The sequence below is a fragment of the Polistes dominula genome, unplaced genomic scaffold (genome assembly GCF_049000335.1).
Source record: "Polistes dominula isolate Pdom_NZ unplaced genomic scaffold, Pdom_raw_medaka contig_15, whole genome shotgun sequence".
Classification (NCBI taxonomy): Eukaryota; Metazoa; Arthropoda; class Insecta; order Hymenoptera; family Vespidae; genus Polistes; species Polistes dominula.
In genome coordinates, this window is record NW_028300915.1 from 5,073,290 (window position 1) to 5,093,542 (window position 20,253).

The following is a 20,253-nucleotide window of genomic DNA, read 5'->3' on the forward strand; positions in this document are numbered from 1 at the left end:
AATAATAATAAAATTAAAATGAAGTATTTTTATATTTTATTATCTTAAAAATACATTTTATTTAAGTGGAATAAATCTTGAAGAATGAGTGGCACCAATACCGGGCCTTCCATGTTTAACTGGTTTGTAAGTAACAGAGAATTCTCCAAGATAATGGCCAATCATTTCTGGTTTGATTTCAACCTGATTGAATGTTTTACCATTGTAAACTCCAACAATGGAACCTACCATTTCTGGAACAATGATCATATTACGCAAATGTGTTTTAACAATTTCTGGCTTTTCATTGGGAGGAGTTTCTTTTTTGGCTTTACGCAACTTCTTCACAAGTGCCATCGATTTACGTTTCAACCCATGAGAGAAACGTCTTCTAGCACGTGCGTGCATCAAATCCATAAGTTGCTCACTAAAATAATAATAATAAGAAATTTAAATAGTTGTTATTTCTTAATGAGCAATGTTATGATTAAAGTATAGATGAAAGCAAAATTCAATTATAAATATATCATACTAATAATGAAAGCATACTTTGGCATATCCAGGAGTTGGTCGAGATCAACTCCTCGGAAGGTGAACTTCCGAAAAGTCCTCTTTTTCTTCTGAGTTTCATCAGCCTGAAATATGCAAAAAAAAATACTTGTAGGAATTGGTTATGTTCAATCTAACCACATTGTTATACGTTAATATTCCTTGCACAACATATATTATGATAAGAACATTTATAAAATGCACTATATTATTATTTTATATTGCTGATGCTATGAATTTTAATAGATTTTCTTACAAATGTACTTACTTCAGCCATGATTCTTCCTTCGAAAATTACAAGCGAAAGAACACACTTCCACTTAACTCTCACAGAAATTAAATAAAGGCATATACTGTGCAAAAGAAAGAAAACCAAACAAAAAATGTCGGTCAATCATTCATTCTTATATTCATAGATGGCGGTGTTATTGAATTGATAGCTCTGATTGGTTAACGTTTAAACCACGACTACCAATCCCATTATTAGCCAAAACAGCGGAAATTTTAAACTTTATTTTATATACAATCATATTCATACGTTTAAAAAATAATTTCCAAGAATTCAATAAAGTTAAGATAATGATGATGAATGAAATATGATTTTATAGTAATATTTTATGATATAGTCTGATTAAAAATTATTGTTTAAATTTATATAACTTTAAACTACAGAGTGCGGTAATAATAACCATATAATGTCAATATAATTATTTACAATATCATTAATCAACTTTGTAAAAATTATAGTGAAGAACCTACGGCAGCCAATAAATTGATTTCGTATATTTGTAAAATGAATTCTTGATAGATCATTTATTATCATCATGCAAATATCCATAAAGTGGAGCCTCCATATATGCTCTGTTAATATCTAAAGAGTTTCTACGAATACGTCGTCCAATTGGTTCTAAGTCATTGTAACACATAGGAAAAATTTTTTCGATTGCCATTTTAGCTTCTTCTTCTGTTATATTTTTCACTGCCATTAGAGATGCTTTTGCCAAGCTCTTTACGCAGTCCTATATAATTAATATAATTTCATTGTTAAATGTCAAATATATGTGTGTATCTTCATGATTTAGTTATCGATAATATATAAGAATGTAATTCATACTTGATGAGCTTGTTTTATATGAAATGGAGACGCACTTCCTTGAATCATGGCACTCATAAAACTACAATGCAAGAGATTAGCTGCTCTTACTTCAGTGCAAGCTAAATGATCAATGTTCCCAAAGTCCACTTTGTTGCGACAATAGTCAAACATATGTATCATTTCGTGAGCTAATACACTCTGTATTTTTGATTTACTTCGAGCAGTATTTTGACATATAACGATCTGAAATTGTAATATAGATATTAACAAAACAGACATTTACTTTATTTTAAAATTTATCTATTTAAAGGCCAAATGTATTATCTTACAATTGTAAAATTTAATGTTCATAATATTCTAACATTTACCTGATTAAGTTCTGCATCATAGCCACCGGTTACAGAACTATCACATACTTCACAAGAAATATGACGACGAATATCAATTTCACTATAAATATAAATAAACAATTAATTACTTTAACTGCTTGAATTAAATTTTATAAATGTTATATATAAAATAGATCCTAATATTGTATTAGTTTAAATATAAAAATAGTTATAATGATGTAATAAGTATACATTGGCAAGATTACTTACCATCCAGAACTTTTTAATGCTGCCGTCATAAGTTTTATTAATGGACCTAAATAATAAAACAATAAATATAAAAATTAAAACTAGAATAATAAAATAACAATAATTATAGTAGAAGATATAAATAACATACTAGTTTTCAAACACTTGTATACTTTTCCTTCACATTTCAATCTGTCAACTTCTTCCCTTCCTTCACCGAATAATTTTTTTAAAAATGTTGGTTTATATGTACCCCTTCTTTCAGGGTACATATCATAACCCCAATTTTCATTATCTACTGAATCTTCTGTTGTAGAAGTATTTTTATCAAATTTTTTATTTTCATTGCTATCATTTGTTTGACTTTCTTTCTTCTCATTAACTTTATTATTATCTAATGGATTTTCATTCACTTTCTTATTTACAAAATTAAAGACAGTCATGATTCTAGAAAAATAAAATCAATCACGTTAATATTAACAAAATTGTTATGTATTTTTTATACTAATCACTGTAGCAAATATCTTATCCATATCAAATTTTTACATTCTATTTAAGTTAGGTTATCCTATAGCAGACGACAAATGCATATATATATATATATACATACATACATCATAGATGAATAGAGTTTGCAAGAGAGAGTTTACACTATTAAAATATTCTAGCTCCAATTTTTTTCCAATTTTTGATGATCATGAGTTCATTTGAAAAATAAAAGATTTTCATGCGAGTTGATTATTTTATATCTTGAAAAAATGTTATTTTATTGGAAAAAATCATTTCTAAAGATAGATTATTTTCAAGCGTAATTTTCACGCAAATAAATACCATTTTGTTGTTGTTGAAAAGATGCATTAAATAGGGTACATAATTTATTTTGAATATTATGACAATAATATGAAAATGTAATTAGTTACTAAAAGATAAATGAGAAGATCAATTGTGATAATTTTTATTGATTGCTCCCTATTAATATTATAATTTATTTGAATTATATGCATATTTATATTTTCTATATTTTATAATTATTTAAACTTTGTTAATATTACGAAAAATATATAATATTAAAAAAAAAATTATTGATAATAAATGTAAATAAATTATAAGAGTCCTTGAACATCATAAAGATTAATTATTTGACGTTTAAACCACGTGGTTGTTGCTAAGCAACTGTACATATCCACAAAAAGCTTATCAAGATTTTAAGGGGAGTAGTTTGAACAGTTCCACGCTTTTTCGTATGATTTTAACAATATTTAACTATGACAGACGACGTGAAGCCAGAAGTAATAAAAAAACCCAAGATTTACTTGGAAAATATTTTAAAAAGCCACCGTTAACTGAAAAATTGCTGAGGAAACCACCTTTCAGATTTATTCATGATATTATATCAATTGTATGAATTGTAACAATTTATTCATACTGTTTTTCAATTAATAATTTTTATTTTGTTATATATTTATTTTAATTGTTCATCAATAATATTTGAATTATATGGATAATTTTCTTACAGATAATACAGGAGACTGGTTTCTTAAAAGGTTTATTCACGGAAGAAGAATTAAACTCAGACAATATAAAAGATAAGGAGTCCAAAGTTGCGTATTTAACTAAACTTATAGATGTTGTTAGTAAGTTCTAAGAAATTAAACATTCCATGTAAGCTAATCGTATTTAAAATATTATATTAATATATAAAATTATATCTTTTAGAATTAATATCTGGGAATAATTTAACAGTAAGAGCAAGTAAAATAGTTTCCGGGCAAGAAGCTACTAAAACCAATGAACTTTTACAAGCTATTGGAAAAGCTCTTGATAAAAAAGTACAACATTTTTATACTTATCTAACATATGTTTCAATAATATTATATAATATATATCTATAATTGAGTTAGGTAAACAGTGCAGAGGCAATTGAACATTATAAGAAAGGTTTACAAAAGAAATCAAAAGGAGCATCAAAATTAAAAATAACTAAAGACGATGTTGCTAAGAAATCAACTAGACAGGTATCACAAACGAGGAAACCAACTGAAAAAGAAAAGAATACGCCCGGATCACAGACAAAAAATAGCAATACACGAAAAGTTGGATCTAAAACTAATGAAGAAGATAGTAACAATAAAAATAGTGATGTAATAAAACAAGAAAGTCAAGAAAATAATATGGGAAAGAGTAATGATGGCATAGATGTTCCACCAACCGAGGTAAATTGAACTAAATTTTATTTTTGAACATATTAAATAACAAATAAATTATTATTTTACTCAGTTACTTGAAGATGAACAAGTACAAAAAACAAGACATTCTTCGGCTATTAAACAGAAACAGAATCATGTATCTTCCACGGTTCTCACAGAAGTACAAACAGGGAAATCTCTGACAAATATAAATGCTGAGAAGAAATCGAATGAACATTCTCAAAGAAAAGAATCCGCAAGTAGGGGGAAACGAACGCTATCAAAACAAGAAAGTGAGTCTAAGGAATCGATAAAAATGATATCGGAAATAGTACCTACAACGAAATCAATAGAAAGTATAGATAAAGGAAAGTTAAAAACAGAATCCGAATCGACATATGAAAATATAAATATTGATTCGCAATTAACAGAACTTGAAAATTCAATTAGTCATGCATCCAATTTACAGAAGCATAAATTTAATAGTGAACAAGAACCTAGTACATCTAAATCAAGAACATTTTTACGTCCACCTACTGCCAGACCTAGTAGCGCAAGACCCGCTGCTCCTAAAATAAAAGGAAAAACTGACTTAATTCCTAATGAAGAAATAAGGTAGTACATATTAATTAAATTAATTATTAATAAAACAATATTTATAAATTAAATGATGTATTTCGATTTTAGTACGCCTATAGGAAACATTACTGTAATAATTGAAAATACAAGTACAAAAGATAATGATAATGAAGATATGGTGATCGTAGAAAACAAGGGAAGCATTGGAACAACTTTAGAAAATATGAGCAATTATAAAATTGACCATGAATTAACTCAAGAACATGGTCATCTTGTAGCACAAATTTTAGAAACTCAAAGAGAATTGGTCAACACTGAAAATGTCGATGTTTTACCAAAAAAAGTTGATATTGTAAGATATTTTTATTTATTTATGCTTATGTTAATTAATTACTCTGAGAAGTATTTTATAAAATATAAATATTTTTGAATTTAGGCATGGGAGGCAGGTACAAAGCGTGATCATGAGGCTGCAATTAAAGAAATTGATAAATTGCGCGGTACAATACAGATGTTAACTCGTACAACGAATCCTTTAGGAAAATTGTTGGATTATTTACAGGTATCGTTTCAATTTATGCTAGAGTATTGATATAAATTTTGATATAAATGTATGTTAAATAGTGTTTATTTGTTCTGTAATTTATTTATATAGGAAGATATAGAAATGATGCAAAAGGAATTACATGATTGGAGAAATCAGTATAATCAACTAAGCAAACAGTTGGAAAAGGAACAAATGTATAATATCTGTAAATAACATCATATACAAAATATATTAAATATATTCATATATGTTACTTATTATTTTCAGACGTACACAAGAAATAATAGATCCAATGCAGTTGACGTTAAAAGAAATTGACAATAATATTCAGGATCAATTAAGTAAAATTTATCAAGCGAAAGCTAGAATAATAAAGAATAATCAAAAAATACAGAGATTATTAAACGGTGACATGTAAAGTATATACTATTTAAAACAATTTTTTTGTAACGTTTGGAATATATTTAATATATGATATATAGAGAAAGCATTTTTAATAATTCATATACATTTTCGTCTTTAGTGTGATCAATATTGAAGGTATGTGTGTAATAAAAATATAAATTGTACTTTTGTAAATAGACATTTTGTAAATATATTAAAGGATATTATTGATTTTTAAATATAAAATATTTATATGGAAGTAAAGTTATTTTGAATAAATGAATAAATATTTAGCACCTGTAAAAATAAAACAAAAGTGTTTTTTATGAATCTTATTGTTATTGCATCAAATATATAGATAGATATTTATCTATTTACAGCCTATTAGACTAGTAAGTAAACTTGGTTGTATATTCACAAAGTCCATGAAATACATATATTTGTAATAAAGTTAAAGCTAGATTAAATTTACAATCTAATTCATACCTAAAATTTTGTTTCGTATCAAATTTCGTATACTTCATATAATTTTTCTAGTTTTTCTTCCGATATATTATCAGTATTTTTAGTATACTCGATAAGAGTTTTTATACCTATAAAAAATGAATAGATTGTTTATAATTTTGTTAAAGATAAATATTCACGATATACATACCCTCTTTCTCCGCATTATTAATAAACATAACAAGTGCTCGAAATCTTTTTATTTGACTTAAACATTCCAAATACTGATATACCGAATTTTTTCGTGGTATGAATTCAGTTCTAAGAATGTCTAAAATCTCACTGAAAATATCCGACTCCATAGAATCTTGAAATAGTTGTGGCAAACTGTTCGAAGGTAATTGCTGAAATTTAGAGTGTTATTAATTTCATAAATAATTATTTATGGCTATATTATCGCGACATTAAATTAGTTAAATACTTTTAGGTAACGATAGCGATATTCCGATGATTTATTTCTCCGCCAATCTATAATAAATTGTACAGCTGTTTTTGGAATTTTTAGTTCTACGGGTACATTTTGTTTAACTTCGCAAGACTTAATTAAAACGTTGTTCTTTGCAACAACTTTATCATCAACCATATTAAATGATTCAGCTTTTTGAATTTTATCTGTCTCATTTAGTGGAACTTCTTTTTTACATGTCGCAATTTCAAATTCTGCGTCTTGTACTACAATACGTTTCATTGGCTTCTATAAATGAAAAGTCAAATATTAAACATTTTTACATTTAATATAATAATGATTTTAATGGAATTTCCTTACTTTTGAACGCAAATGAGGTGGTTTAATAATAGGCTCTATGATTTCGACATTATCTTTCTCCGGTAACCAGTCAGGAATTTGCATATATTTTGTCTTGTTTTTTATTGTTTTATTTACAACATCTTGTTCTGTTTTCTTATTATTTATTTCCTTGTTAATATTTTTATTAGAATTGCAAATTTTTTCACCAATCGTTTTTTCTAATGATGTCTCCTTCGACGTCTTTTCTTCAGATATGATAATTGACTGAAAAATTAATATTTATATGTCAAAGACATTTATAATTAAATTGATATTATAAAAAATTGATATTAATTATAAACCTTAGGCTCCAATTTTTTATTGACTTGAGCAAGTTTGGCTTGTGCTTCCTTATTAGATGGCTCTAACTGCAATATTTTTTCTAAATCTTCTTTTGCTTCTTTATATTGTTTTAATTCTAGTCTTGATAGTGCTCTTCTGTGATAAGCTTTCACATACTGTGAATCCAACTGAATCGCTGTAGTACAATCAGCTTCTGCAGAGTATAAGCTATAATAAAATTAAATACAATATTGTAATATTATAAGTATTATATTATAACATTAAAAAAATATATACATATTACAGACGACATACCTATCCTTTTTTAAATGACAAAGAGCACGATTGGCATAGAAGACAGCATCGTATGGAAAAACTTTTATTGCCTCAGAATAACACGCAATGGCACTGTCCCATTTTTGTTGTTGTACGAGTATATTGCCCTTTTGTTTATGCTCTGTTGCTATATCATGCCGCTTTTTTAATTCATCTTCATTCAATTCCTCTCCGGATTCATCTGATGAATCTGTTTTATCTATTTCTTTGCAAGCTTTTTCCTTCAATTAAATATTATTATTTTGTATCCAAACACAATATAGTTTTTAAATATATACTATAAATATAAGCATTTTAAAAATTTCATAACTCACCACGTCGAATTTATCCCAAGAGGAATAATCACTTGACTTAATTCGCTTTGTATTTTCGTTACATTTTTCTTTCACAGGAGGCTTTTGCATTACCTTTTTCTTTTTACTTCTTATTGGTGGTAAAACCTATGTAATGAATATCATCATTATTGTAAAGTTTAAATAATATAATGGAAAAGGATGAGTATTATTGTTTAATAATTATATTCATTGTTTCTTTTTTATAAAATATGATTAAGTTTACTTGATCATTGCTTTTATCAAGAAGTTCCTTCTCTTTACGTTTCATTTCTTCTTCCCAAGTTTTCAAATTAAGAAATTCTCTTTTTAAATCTTCTGAATTATCTTTTACTTGCTTTTGTAATAAAAAAGACTTATCAACACTCATATTTAATGCTATGGAAGGAAAAAATAATTATTATTTTGATATATTTTAATTCTGATTTCATATATTCATTTTATCATAACAACTTTTAATTTATTTATGTAAATTAACAATTATCATTTTTATAACATGTAGATTCATGTATCCATTACTTACCATATATTGTTATATATTAACAAAACTGTTAATTAATTAACCTTAAAAGAGAGAAAAATATAAGGTATAAGTCTTAAGTTTAATGTATAAAACTTATAAATCACAAATTTGTTAACCAGTTACGCGTTGTTATTGGTTACCGGATAAATGATTTGCTCTAGACAGCAGTACTAAAATTTTCTAGCTAGATGGCAGTTCGATCTATCGATAGACAGTGCTCTATCGATAGTTAAATCTATCGATAAAGTAGAAAAAGAATACAACATACATTTAAATTCAATTTTGAAATAGAAATTTAAGTTTAAATTGTAAACAAACATGAACATTAGTTTATAAAAGTCTAATGTCTCTAAATTTACTTCGAATAACAATAAAAATCTAATATTATGAATACATGTAGTTATTATGATGAAAATGAATAATTTTTATATTTTTGCGCTTCTGAAAGATGTGATAGTATTTGATCCAATGCAAAATGAGATGCTAGATTACTAAAAAAATTTTAAATGAGAAACTTACGTTTGAAAATATACGGCATGAGCTTGACATTCGAACTCTTATAGATTTTGGGTACTTGCCATCGGATCGAGATCGAGCAGACTTCAATGTTAAAACATATCCGAAGGGATGATACTGACTACCGAATCAGTTCTCAACTGACGAGTGTCAGGTGTGCATCAAAAGTTAATATAGTTTTGTTTTTTTTGAAAAACGAGATGTTTTAAACTTCCAGTTCGATAATATTCATTAATATTTATTAATTTATAATAACGTCGATTTCTTTATTACAGCTTTAAGTTTATAACTTATAATTGTATTTTTATCTATAATTGAGTGATTTCAAGTGAAACAATAAATGATCTATGCAAGTTCTCATAAATGTCATTGTTACCTTTATTGGGATGAAAAAAAGATCATAGTGAATTTATCTAGATAAGAAAAAAGATTGTGTAACACTTATGAATTACGTTTAAACACGTTCATGAAATACTTATGAAGTTGGACATAAGAAACTATTGTTATTAATATTTAAAATATTATTTAAATATAAATTTAAATTGAACGTTTTATAAAAAATATTTGAACAGTTTTATGTTGGATTTGATTAAGTAATTTTGCTATAGAATAAAAATAGAAAATAATTTGTTAATTATATAACTGAGCAAAGATCAATTAAAGTATTCTATGTCTACAGATTTTCTTTCTACGTGGGTATGAACGGTAAGAGTTAAGTAATTAAATGTTGATTCTTTTTAATAATAGAAGTAAGAAGTAAGAATCGTCAAAGATTATTTTTAATATTCTATTACGACTCTTTTTAAAAATTAACAAGTTTGTATTAAAATCACTAATGGATTATTCGTTTTATATTCTCAATATTTCACTAATTGAATAAAAATATTTTCTTTTATTTATACAAACAAGCTTTAAAAAAAGTGCATATTATTTAAAATTAATTAAAAAACGATGATATTTTACAGGATGTGTTCGTTTATTTTTGATTGATATTATTCACAATATGATAATAATTTACAATAAGAATAATGTTCAAATTTGTTTATCAATTTCGCACGTACAATCTCAAAACATACGCAAGATATCGATAAGAAATTATCCATGCTTTCTTTTCATTTTTTTTCCATACTAACAAGAAAATGTTAATTATTTATATTCAACGATATTATCGAAATGAAAACGTAGGACAGAGGAATTCACAGTGTTAGATATGCATAAGCTTAAAATATATTTAATTTCAAGGTTTATACGTCTGAAAATCTGTATTCAGATGCTGCAACTCGTTCGCAAATGGTTGACTTTTATAAATCTGTCAACGGGATACTTTCCGATAATGTTTCACTTTATTTACTGATCAGAAATACTTAATACTTAAACAAATAAACATAATAGTAATTTATTTTATATTTATTGAAAAAATAAAAGGATTAACATTAACAGTATATCTAGAAAATAAAATAAAATAATAATTCAATCTTTTAACTAGCATTTTTATAACAATAACACTTTTTTTAAGTATAATTTCATTAATTATTATTATCATAATTATAAATGATTGATAACAAAATGATTAAATTAGAAATCTTAAGTGTATTTATGCATCTCTTTTGTAATAGTTTGAAACAAATTTATCACGCATATTTGTCTGTATATACACACACATATACATGCTATGAAAACTTATCCAAAGAAATCTACGAGGAAAATTGTTTAATCATTCGAACATATAGATTATACATTTATTTATTATCAGAGTAGAGAAACGTGAGATATATAATAAGAATAATAAAGAGAGCAAATCGGGCCACGGGTAGACATGAGAAATTTGAAGGCCTCTTTTTGTGACTGCTAACGTCTCTTGTGCCAAGACGATAAATTTGTTAGTGGTTTGTACGATGAACGGATGAAATGTGTTTTCAGAGACAATAGTTCGCGAATATTAAACAAAATTCTGATAATTTATTCTAATTGAAAGATGTTTTTCTTTTTCTTAAACAACAACAAAAACACGTAAATTAATAATAAATTATATAAACATCGAAAACAATTCAATGAGAAAAATTGTTCTTTTTCTAAGTTGTATTTGAGCATCAGAATAATTCAAATTTCTTTAAAAAAAAAAAAAAAAAAAAAAAAAAATCATTTAAGATGTTAGAAAAATGAACGATTATAATCGAACGAGACAAGGCATGTTCCTTAAAACACCTACGAACGGATATCTCTCTCGTAAATTGTGTGTTTACTTAGACAGTGGCTACTTCGACAACCGTAGAGAGTTATATTTATCAACAACGGTGCATACTGGCGCGAATCCTAATATTTAATATTATTTACGGCGCAACTGTAAAAAGAATTAAAAAGAAACAAAAAAAAAAGAAAAAATAAGAAAAGATTTTCAGCCACGCCAACATTATTTGTATTGGCATGAAAACTTTGCTTGTACGATTGTCTGGTACGTGACATAATTTGCATCTTGTATCACATATCCGCCATTCAAGAAAATACTTGTGTCGTATCAGCTCTTATTCATTCATCGTCAATAATTTAATATTTTTTTTGTATCATTCAAATGATATCTATATAAATTTATTTCTCATTTATTTGATTTATTTATAAAGTTATTTCAAGAAAGGAATGTAAATTGACATCTTTATTAAGTTCTTATAAATGTTACTTGGAAAAACGTATTCTTCTTCTAAGGATCTATTTAGTCAATAAATAAATGCTAGATTACATTTTAAGACAAACGATGTCGTTACAAAGAGACATATATGTAAGTAAGAAGGTATGTCTTTGGCGCAAAGACCTAGGCCTAGTTCTTTCTGGTTTTAACCGATTTCACTTCTTCGAGCTACGAGACTATTTCTAGATAATTCTATATAGATCTACTTGTAAATCGTCTGTTAAACGACAAATTTCATTGTTGTTTCTTTATCTTCAAGCAATGGTCATTCGCATCAGATATGATCGTAGCTCATTTAAATCTTTCCAAGATGTCTAGTTGTCTCGAAATTCGATATTAGTGAATTTCAACACACGAAGGAATGAGACCTGTTAACGCAAATAGAATTTATTTTATAATAAGATGAGAGGATTAATTGCAAAAACGTTTATACCAAATTATTACGAGAATTATTTAGCTTTCATTTTGTTGAAATGTGGTATCTCTGTTCTCATTCTAACAATCTTTTTTAATGTAATTTAATAATAAAATTAATTACGATGATAATAAATAATATTTTATGTTTAGTAAGAAAATGTATATTCCGATTTTTCATTAAAGGTGCAGGATGTACCGTCTGTGGTCATAGCATGATTACTACACGATATATTTTCGATGTTTCGAGAAAATGCGATACATTTGCAAATGGTAGGTTGAACGTGAGACGTAGCTATTTTCTATAAATTAAAAATCATTTAATTTGTTATTTTACAGATAAAGGGTAGCCTATCGTTGCGATTTAATTACGATAAAATGGCAGAACTGTATATTACTTTATTAATAGTTAGCACCGAAATATTCTTGTGCATTATACTCAATTATAATGATCATCGATTATTATGGTTGAACTCCTAACAGTGTAAATGTCAAAATCTCAAAATGTAAGATAATGTAAGATAAGGAATTCATTATGAATAATTAAACTGTGCTTATTATATTATCTTATAATTATATTTGAACATTCTTAGACCAAATAGTTAAAGTTTAAGTATAATCGTAAAGGGGTATGAATAACTATACGCAAAATAAAGGGGAGTATTTGATCGTGAGTAGACGAGATTTTTCTAAATGGATAAAAAATGACCGTCTCTTATCAATACGAGGTTGCCAGCTCCACGAGCGGTGGATTTACCAGACTTTTGCTTATGTGGAGGGGTTCCCTCTACAAACTTATTTACAGAGAACTTCTACTTTTTTTGATTATGTTTGCATCGCTATCGGCTATTTATCGTTATGCATTGATCGATGCACAAAAAAGGTACACACTTACAATTAATTTCAAATTATAATAAAAAACATTTATTACTGTTGTTTTTTTACAGGGAATTTGAGAAATTCGTAATTTATTGCGACACATTCATCAATCTGATTCCACTTAGTTTCGTACTAGGATTTTACGTGTCTCACGTAGCTGACAGATGGTGGAAACAATACAACGCGATACCTTGGCCAGATAAGTATGTTTTCAAATGAAATTTATTTCTTTTTAAAGCTAATTGTTCGATTATTTGCCAGGGTTATGCATCTAGTTGCGCTTTACATTAGCGGAGATGATGAATATGGTCGAATGTTGCGGAGAAGTCTCATGAGATATTTAAATCTTTCTCTCATACTTGTATTACGTTCCATTAGTTCGGCTGTTAAAAGACGCTTTCCAACTCTTGATCACGTGGTAGATTCCGGTAAAGTTAAATATCCCTTTAAAAAATGTTCTATTTTATTATTTGAATAATTAGAATTTGTTTTAGGTTTCATGACTGCTTTGGAATTGGATTTATTCCAATCGGTACCAAGTCTCGAATTTAATACTTACTGGATTCCGTGTACGTGGTTTATTAATCTGTTAAAGGAAGCACGTCGTAATCATCGATTGCCCGATGCCCAAGGTTTAAAACTTATTATGGAGGTTGGTTTACTCCATATTTCATTGATGGGAAGACATTTCTTGAAAATTATCAAGTACGATTTATTTGACCTCCGTAGAAAAAATGATTTTTACAAATTTATTATTCATATAATTATTTGTTCTGTCAAAAGGCTGGAAACTTCAAGATAGTCACGTTTCAACGATTATGACTTTGTTGTTTTTTCCAAATTAAACGTGTACAACTTAATAACTTTTGCGATTAATTATCGGCTAAAATTGATTTCTTGTTTTGTTAATTCTTCGTATTAACAGTAATTCAAATCTTGATACCGAAATATATATACAAGTTTTTTGAAATATTTGTTATATAGGAATTCAATGATTTTCGTTCCAAATGTGGACTTTTATGGAGTTACGATTGGGTTTCCATCCCTTTAGTTTACACGCAAGTTGTGACACTTGCAACGTACAGTTTCTTTGCCGTTGCACTTGTCGGTCGTCAACATATTGAGGGAAATGAAAAACAGTTTCAATTAAAAATTGACAAGTATTGTCCTATATTTACGATACTGCAATTTTTTTTTCTTCATGGGTTTATTAAAGGTAATGACAAAATATCAACAATACAATGAAGCAGAAATTAAATTGTTGATTTTTAACAGGTAGCTGAACAATTGATTAATCCATTCGGCGACGATGATGAGGATTTCGAATTGAATTGGCTTATCGATCGCCATGTCAAGGTTAAAATTATGTTTTTAAATAAATAATTTTACTTGTTAAAAATTTACAAAAGATTTGCGTTTATTTTAGGTGTCATATTTGGGAGTAGACACTTTAATGAATCGGTGTCCGCCTCTGGTAAAAGACATGTACTTTGATGCAGAAAATCTTATTTTACCATACACCGAAGCAGCAGCAGCGTACAAGAGGAAGACCTATCGTGGCAGCGTAGCAGATATGCCGTAAGTTATCTTTTGGTTATTAAATTGTTTATAGTTATATTTTGAAAGTCGGAGAGAGAAAATAATTAGCAAAAAAATTAAATGATGTTTAGGGTGCCAGAAGAAAAGCAAACAATGTTCTTACCAGGAATAGCAGAAGAAGATGAAGAACATAGAGGCACACCACGTACATCCAGCGCTAGTTTAGCGATACGCACTGATAGCCCAATGACTGAAAAGCGGTAAGATTGAAATTAGTTTAACTAATTTATCGATTATATATATATTTTTCATTAATTTGATATGTGCGTGTAATATATTTTTGTTGTCGATATTTTCGGACAATGGGGTAAGTTTTACCATAAAATTAAAATTGTACATATGAACTCTATTAAGTTAGATTCGTTTGTTTCAGCCAGATCAGCGGGTCCCCTCAAACAACTCCACCGATGGATCGTAGTGATAGTGAAACGGTTTTTCAGTTAGATAATCAAGAACAACAATCACAACAAGGGGAAATTGAGCAAGGTGATCCACAACGTCGGCGCTTGACCGGTGCTATAAAAAAATTTTCAACAATGGCTAGACATGGAACTCCACGAATCGATTCGAATCGAAAGCCTTTCTTTCCATTAACAAAGGCTTCGAAGATATGGTTGCAACCTTGGCCGAGTGCTACTAATTTATCACGAACAAACAGTCCTCGAGGTCCCGATACACCCGCGGTATTTAATGCACCGCAAATATTATGCGTTCCACCAGTTTCGGATTTTTCATACAACACCGATGAATCTAAGGATCAAGAAAATCGCAGAGGATTTTCCAATACTGCTTTTTATCATGAAAATGTTGATGACCGGTATATCGAGGACCAAGACAATGATACCGCGGAAAATGTAAAAGACGTTGATCGATTCGAACGATTTGTTTCAACGGATACTGCAGAATCTTCGGATTCACAAATAGAAGAAATAAACCTACCAAATTTCAGAGAAACCATTGAAAGTTATCCTAAGCATCTTCTTCAAAGACATTCTTCAAGTGGGTCCAGTGACAAGAAGGGTGTTCACTGGAAAATGCACGAAAGAAGACCGTCATTGTTGGCTCGTCGGAAAACCGTCTGTAATGTGCCAACTTCTCTGCATATCATTATACCTCAAGCAAGGAGTTCACCGAACTTAACTAATATAGAAGTTGAAGTGAAACAACCGGATAAATTCGACCCTTCAGATGGATCGGAACAAGATTCCAAACTTTAAACAATTGCATATATTACATTTCTATCTTGACTGGTTGTTCTTTTTCCATAATTATATACCTTCTGCACTATCTCGTTACTGATTTTAAATAAGCTGAGCATTAATATTAATCTCTCTTCTTCTAGCATTTTTATTTGTCTGTTACTTCATGTTAAATATTAGTTGAAATGAAATGATTACCTTTATCTATTTATTTTTTCACTGATTTCATAATTTATTATATCTTTATTTTCATTGTTTTGATAAAGTGTTTTTTTCACTTTTAGATAGTAATATTTATAATGGAAACACAAAAAACAAATTTGATTGATTAATAAAAATAAAAACATTTTTCGTACACATATTTATAATGTTATTATAATGAACATTTTTAATAATAAATTTATTTTATCTTTTTACTGTCGGCAAAGAGTTACATATTAAAAAAAAATATATATATATATATTCATTAGTTTCCATCTCAGTATTATTATGGAATGACTGTATTATTGTAAACTAATTATATTTGTATAATATATAACATATAAATTAGTACATATTGTAATTCAAATAATACTTTTTTAAATTGTAAACACAATAATTTCCTGATAGAAGAAGTTGTACGATTAATATTTTGTATTAGTTAAATAATAATAATATTGTAGAATAAATAATTATAATTTGTTGTCGACACACTGGAAATAATAATAAATGTTCCATGTATATATAAGTAAATATTTAACGTCTGAATATCTCTTTAAATGTAATAAAATATGCAATTATATTATATATAATCAAATATAATTAAATTTATAAATGTACAACAATTCAACTTTGTACTATGTACTATGTACTAATTTAAATGTTCGATCTGTTACTACCGCCATCTATGTTTTCGTATACTAAGTGGTTTTGTATACTACATTGGTTGATTTAACAGCGATCCCATTCGTACGATAATTATCGTACGCGTACGATAATTTTGCGCCCCTGTGTCCATCAAACGAACTAAAGTCTCTGGGATCACTGATTGGTCATTAGCTAAAGAACATTATTTTGTTTTTGAATTTTTTATTGGATTATTGTTGTGCTAGAGATTGCAAATATATTATATAAATTTGCATTATAGAGAAATAAATAGAAATCAAATATATGTAAATATATAATTCAGATGTATAATGACATTTGATTATCTTTATTATATATTTTCATTCATAACCAACAAACATAAATATTTTGGTTTATTCGTTTTCTTCTTGTGTGCTTTTAAAAAAGATAATTTAATTTTGTGAATTCTAAGGATTAAAATGAATATTGTTTGTATTATATGCAGTGATTTATTAGTACAATCAGATGATGTGTTTAATACACCTTGTGGTCACGTTTTTCACTTTTTGTGCTTAGTAAGGTGGTTGGAAAGGTAATATCTCTTCATTTAGTTTTTTATCATTTAAATAGTTTGTTCTTTTAATATTATTTGCTCCATAAATTGATAATTTTATATTTATGTATTTTTTTTGTCATATAGATCAAAAACATGTCCACAGTGTCGAGAGAAAACTGATCAATCTAAAATACATAGAATATATTTTAATTTTTCTAATGACACCATCGTTGAAGATTCAACTTACTTACAAGAAAAAGTTGATAAACTTGGGTTTCAAATTTTAATCAAGGATAAAGAACTCAAACATTATAGAGAACAAAATCAAACTTGGGAGCAACACAATTCTGAACTGCGATGCGAAGTTAGAAAAGCTGAAAGTCAAGTACGTGAGAAAGAAAATGCTATTCATGCCCTAAAAGAGCAACTAAAGTATTTTAAAAAACAATGCACAGAAGTAGATGTTCTTAAACAGGAAACAACTAGGTTGAAAAAGAAAATTACAGATTTGCGAAGGTATGTTTATTATTATCTTGTTATGAAAGAAATGTTATTTCGTACTTTAAAAATTTAATAATGTTTCAAGTTTATCGTTTATATTTTAAGTATACAACTTTTAATGGATGCTCCTGTCGAAGATGTTGACGACATGGTTTCAAAAACAAAAGATCCCAGTACGCTTATCACATACGTATCTATAATGAAAAGGTATATCGAAGAAATATATTATAACATTTATAAATTCTTATTATTAATTATCTTTCCGGTGATTTTAGGGAAATGGATAGGTGTGTGGGTAAACGGAGAGAGTTAAGAACTAAATTGCAAGATGTACAGCAGGAACTTACTAAAACTTCTATGGAACGTAATTTTCTATTGGAAGAACGAGATAAACGGAAGTATGTTAGAATCAAATTCATTCGATTGGCATAAATATTTTACTTTCTTTTATATTCTTTTTATATTTTCTATTTTATATCGTATTTAGATTATTGGAAGCTGAATTAACGGCTTGTGTAGCTGAAAAAGTAATATTACAAAATAAACTTCAAGATCTTGAAAATAATGAAAAAAGTAAAGCATGTGTATCACATACGATGAAAACAAAAGAGAGTCATCAAGATTCCAGTAAAACGTCTAAAGAAGAAGTTAAAAATACTAATAAAACGGATATCAAAAATGATAAAAAGAGTGCTGAAAAGAGAAAAGCAAATATCACGAAGGAGGTAATAAAGTATATTTCTATGTGCTCTATATATGAAATGTTTGGAGGTTGAAATGATTGAATGTTTAACACGTTGACTGCCATATCAGCCATATATGGCAGACGCTTTTTTTTAGTGCTTATAAGGTATATTAGTAAATATTTCGAAAGATTTCCATCCAAAAAATATTATACTCTCCATAGCATAAGAATTTCTTTCTAAATGTAATATTTTATTACAATAAGTAACTGTGTTACACAGTATCGTTATATATCGGCATTGTTATGTAGCTTAGTATAACAGCGCGCGCCGGCCCTACGGGGATTTTCTTGAAAACTAGCGTGGCGCGGTCAACATGTTAATTATTAGACTTGGTAATCAAAAATAATATAATATTGTTACAGGAGTCTGAAATAAGTTCTCCTAATGTTCCTCTTAAATCAAAAGGCATTTTAGCTTTAAAGGAACAATATGCAACACGAAAAGCTATAAAACCAACATTTTCTATTTTAAAAAAAAGACCAAGATTATCTCATAGTTCTACTGTGAGTATAATAATAATTCTTAATTATTAAAAGTTAAATGTATTTATTCATGACAAAAATTTATTGTTTCTCATTAATATTATTATAAATTATATTTTATAGGAATCTTTAAAAAGTGGTCCAATCACATATGATGGTTTTGGTGGTCATTCAAAATACGATAAATTTCCTAATCCTAATTCTAAAGTACAGAACATGAAAGATTACTTGTCGAAACCACAGGAAGATAATCAAAACTTTACTAGTTTACTTATTTAATTCTAGACCATGATATTTTAGTTATTTCAACATTCTATTTTTTAAAATTAGATTTAATAATAATTTATAAATGTATATGCGTAGTAGGTAACTTTCTTTATTTTCTTGTATATGTTAGATTATATCAAATGAAAGATTGAAGAATAATGGAAAGTTATGAATGGAAAGTTAGTGAAAAAATCATTGTAAATTAAGGTGTCGATATTTACGAAGTTGAAAATTGGAGCAACTTATAATTATATATTTTTGTTGTAATTATTTATTATTATTAACACGTTGACTGTCATGTAGGTCATCGGTAACCTCAAAACGACTTCGCTTTTGCGCCATGTAGGTCACCGGTGACCTCAAAACAATCAATAGTAAAGATACATAATTTGAATAAATATCGATACTCATAAATTTTTAAATAACACCATTGTTTTTATAGGAGTGAAGAAAATAATGACATATAGAACATGCAAAAATAATTTTATAATTACGAAGAAAATATGCATGACATGTGAACTGGTGACCTTAATATAAATAATACATTAATCACAATTGTACAGCTCCCTTTATCAGGTGTAAAAATAATTTCGACAAAATATGCATCTTATAATAAAAAATTCATATAGGTGTGGCAGACAAATCATGTGAAAAACGAGCGGCAGTCAACGTAGTCTTATTTTAATAATAAATATAACGTGTACAAAATAACTCATTAAAAAAGGATTAAAATTTTCAATAGAAAATATCGACTTGAATTATTGTCACGTTATATATCTTCAATTATTTTACCAAATGTCAAATTTTAGAATCAACATGAAAACATAGCGAATAAAACAATAAATAAATTCTTCGTTATTTTGTAAATTTACGAATAATAAAATATATACTTTTTAAATATGTCTAAATCATTTTACACATACT

The 20,253-nt window shown here is 27.5% G+C and overlaps 6 protein-coding genes across 8 annotated transcripts; 3 read left to right on the forward strand and 3 right to left on the reverse strand.

Moving 5' to 3' along the window:
* Window positions 1–13: 13 nt before the first annotated feature.
* RpS15 (ribosomal protein S15) lies at window positions 14–935 on the reverse strand. The gene is made up of 3 exons (XM_015330445.2): window positions 797–935; window positions 529–614; window positions 14–406 (listed from the first exon to the last, which is right to left on the reverse strand). Exons 1-3 carry the CDS (start codon window positions 803–805, stop codon window positions 58–60), a joined length of 444 nt encoding a protein of 147 aa, XP_015185931.1. The 5' UTR covers window positions 806–935; the 3' UTR covers window positions 14–57.
* Window positions 936–1,159: 224 nt separating this feature from the next.
* On the reverse strand, window positions 1,160–2,837 carry LOC107068980 (mitochondrial inner membrane protease ATP23 homolog). 2 transcript variants are annotated; one of them, XM_089170347.1, is made up of 6 exons: window positions 2,749–2,837; window positions 2,354–2,649; window positions 2,224–2,269; window positions 1,993–2,074; window positions 1,643–1,867; window positions 1,160–1,547 (listed from the first exon to the last, which is right to left on the reverse strand). In XM_089170347.1, the coding sequence occupies exons 2-6, from the start codon at window positions 2,643–2,645 to the stop codon at window positions 1,338–1,340; spliced, it is 855 nt and encodes a 284-aa protein (XP_089026473.1). In that variant the 5' UTR covers window positions 2,646–2,649; window positions 2,749–2,837; the 3' UTR covers window positions 1,160–1,337. The 2 variants fall into 2 exon arrangements, with proteins under 2 accessions (XP_089026473.1, XP_015181346.1); XM_015325860.2 differs by having other exon boundaries at window positions 2,354–2,783.
* Window positions 2,838–3,095: 258 nt separating this feature from the next.
* On the forward strand, window positions 3,096–5,936 carry IFT54 (intraflagellar transport 54). Its single transcript, XM_015330414.2, is given in 10 exon segments — window positions 3,096–3,492; window positions 3,495–3,601; window positions 3,719–3,836; window positions 3,919–4,031; window positions 4,104–4,415; window positions 4,480–5,003; window positions 5,076–5,319; window positions 5,404–5,529; window positions 5,623–5,708; window positions 5,782–5,936. Coding segments are annotated over 10 exon segments (1,806 nt in total). The 5' UTR covers window positions 3,096–3,467; the 3' UTR covers window positions 5,933–5,936.
* spag (RNA polymerase II-associated protein spaghetti) lies at window positions 4,830–8,806 on the reverse strand. Of its 2 annotated transcripts, none has more exons than XM_015330433.2 (10): window positions 8,663–8,806; window positions 8,366–8,517; window positions 8,122–8,247; window positions 7,787–8,028; window positions 7,492–7,699; window positions 7,169–7,414; window positions 6,824–7,096; window positions 6,554–6,746; window positions 6,385–6,491; window positions 4,830–4,957 (listed from the first exon to the last, which is right to left on the reverse strand). In XM_015330433.2, exons 2-9 carry the CDS (start codon window positions 8,507–8,509, stop codon window positions 6,403–6,405), a joined length of 1,521 nt encoding a protein of 506 aa, XP_015185919.1. In that variant the 5' UTR covers window positions 8,510–8,517; window positions 8,663–8,806; the 3' UTR covers window positions 4,830–4,957; window positions 6,385–6,402. The 2 variants fall into 2 exon arrangements, with proteins under 2 accessions (XP_015185919.1, XP_089026461.1); XM_089170335.1 differs by lacking the exon at window positions 4,830–4,957 and adding an exon at window positions 6,067–6,195.
* Window positions 8,807–12,391: 3,585 nt separating this feature from the next.
* Window positions 12,392–16,431, forward strand: LOC107071400 (bestrophin-4). The gene is given in 12 exon segments (XM_015330384.2): window positions 12,392–12,548; window positions 12,615–12,781; window positions 12,869–13,158; window positions 13,223–13,357; window positions 13,416–13,582; window positions 13,649–13,806; window positions 14,139–14,342; window positions 14,344–14,370; window positions 14,430–14,510; window positions 14,581–14,732; window positions 14,825–14,953; window positions 15,127–16,431. Coding segments are annotated over 10 exon segments (2,076 nt in total). The 5' UTR covers window positions 12,392–12,548; window positions 12,615–12,781; window positions 12,869–12,979; the 3' UTR covers window positions 15,971–16,431.
* A 517-nt stretch (window positions 16,432–16,948) lies between these two features.
* Window positions 16,949–20,227, forward strand: nopo (TRAF interacting protein no poles). Its single transcript, XM_015331811.2, has 7 exons — window positions 16,949–17,369; window positions 17,478–17,849; window positions 17,940–18,041; window positions 18,110–18,232; window positions 18,322–18,559; window positions 18,943–19,083; window positions 19,186–20,227. Exons 1-7 carry the CDS (start codon window positions 17,257–17,259, stop codon window positions 19,339–19,341), a joined length of 1,245 nt encoding a protein of 414 aa, XP_015187297.2. The 5' UTR covers window positions 16,949–17,256; the 3' UTR covers window positions 19,342–20,227.
* The last annotated feature ends 26 nt before the right edge of the window (window positions 20,228–20,253 follow it).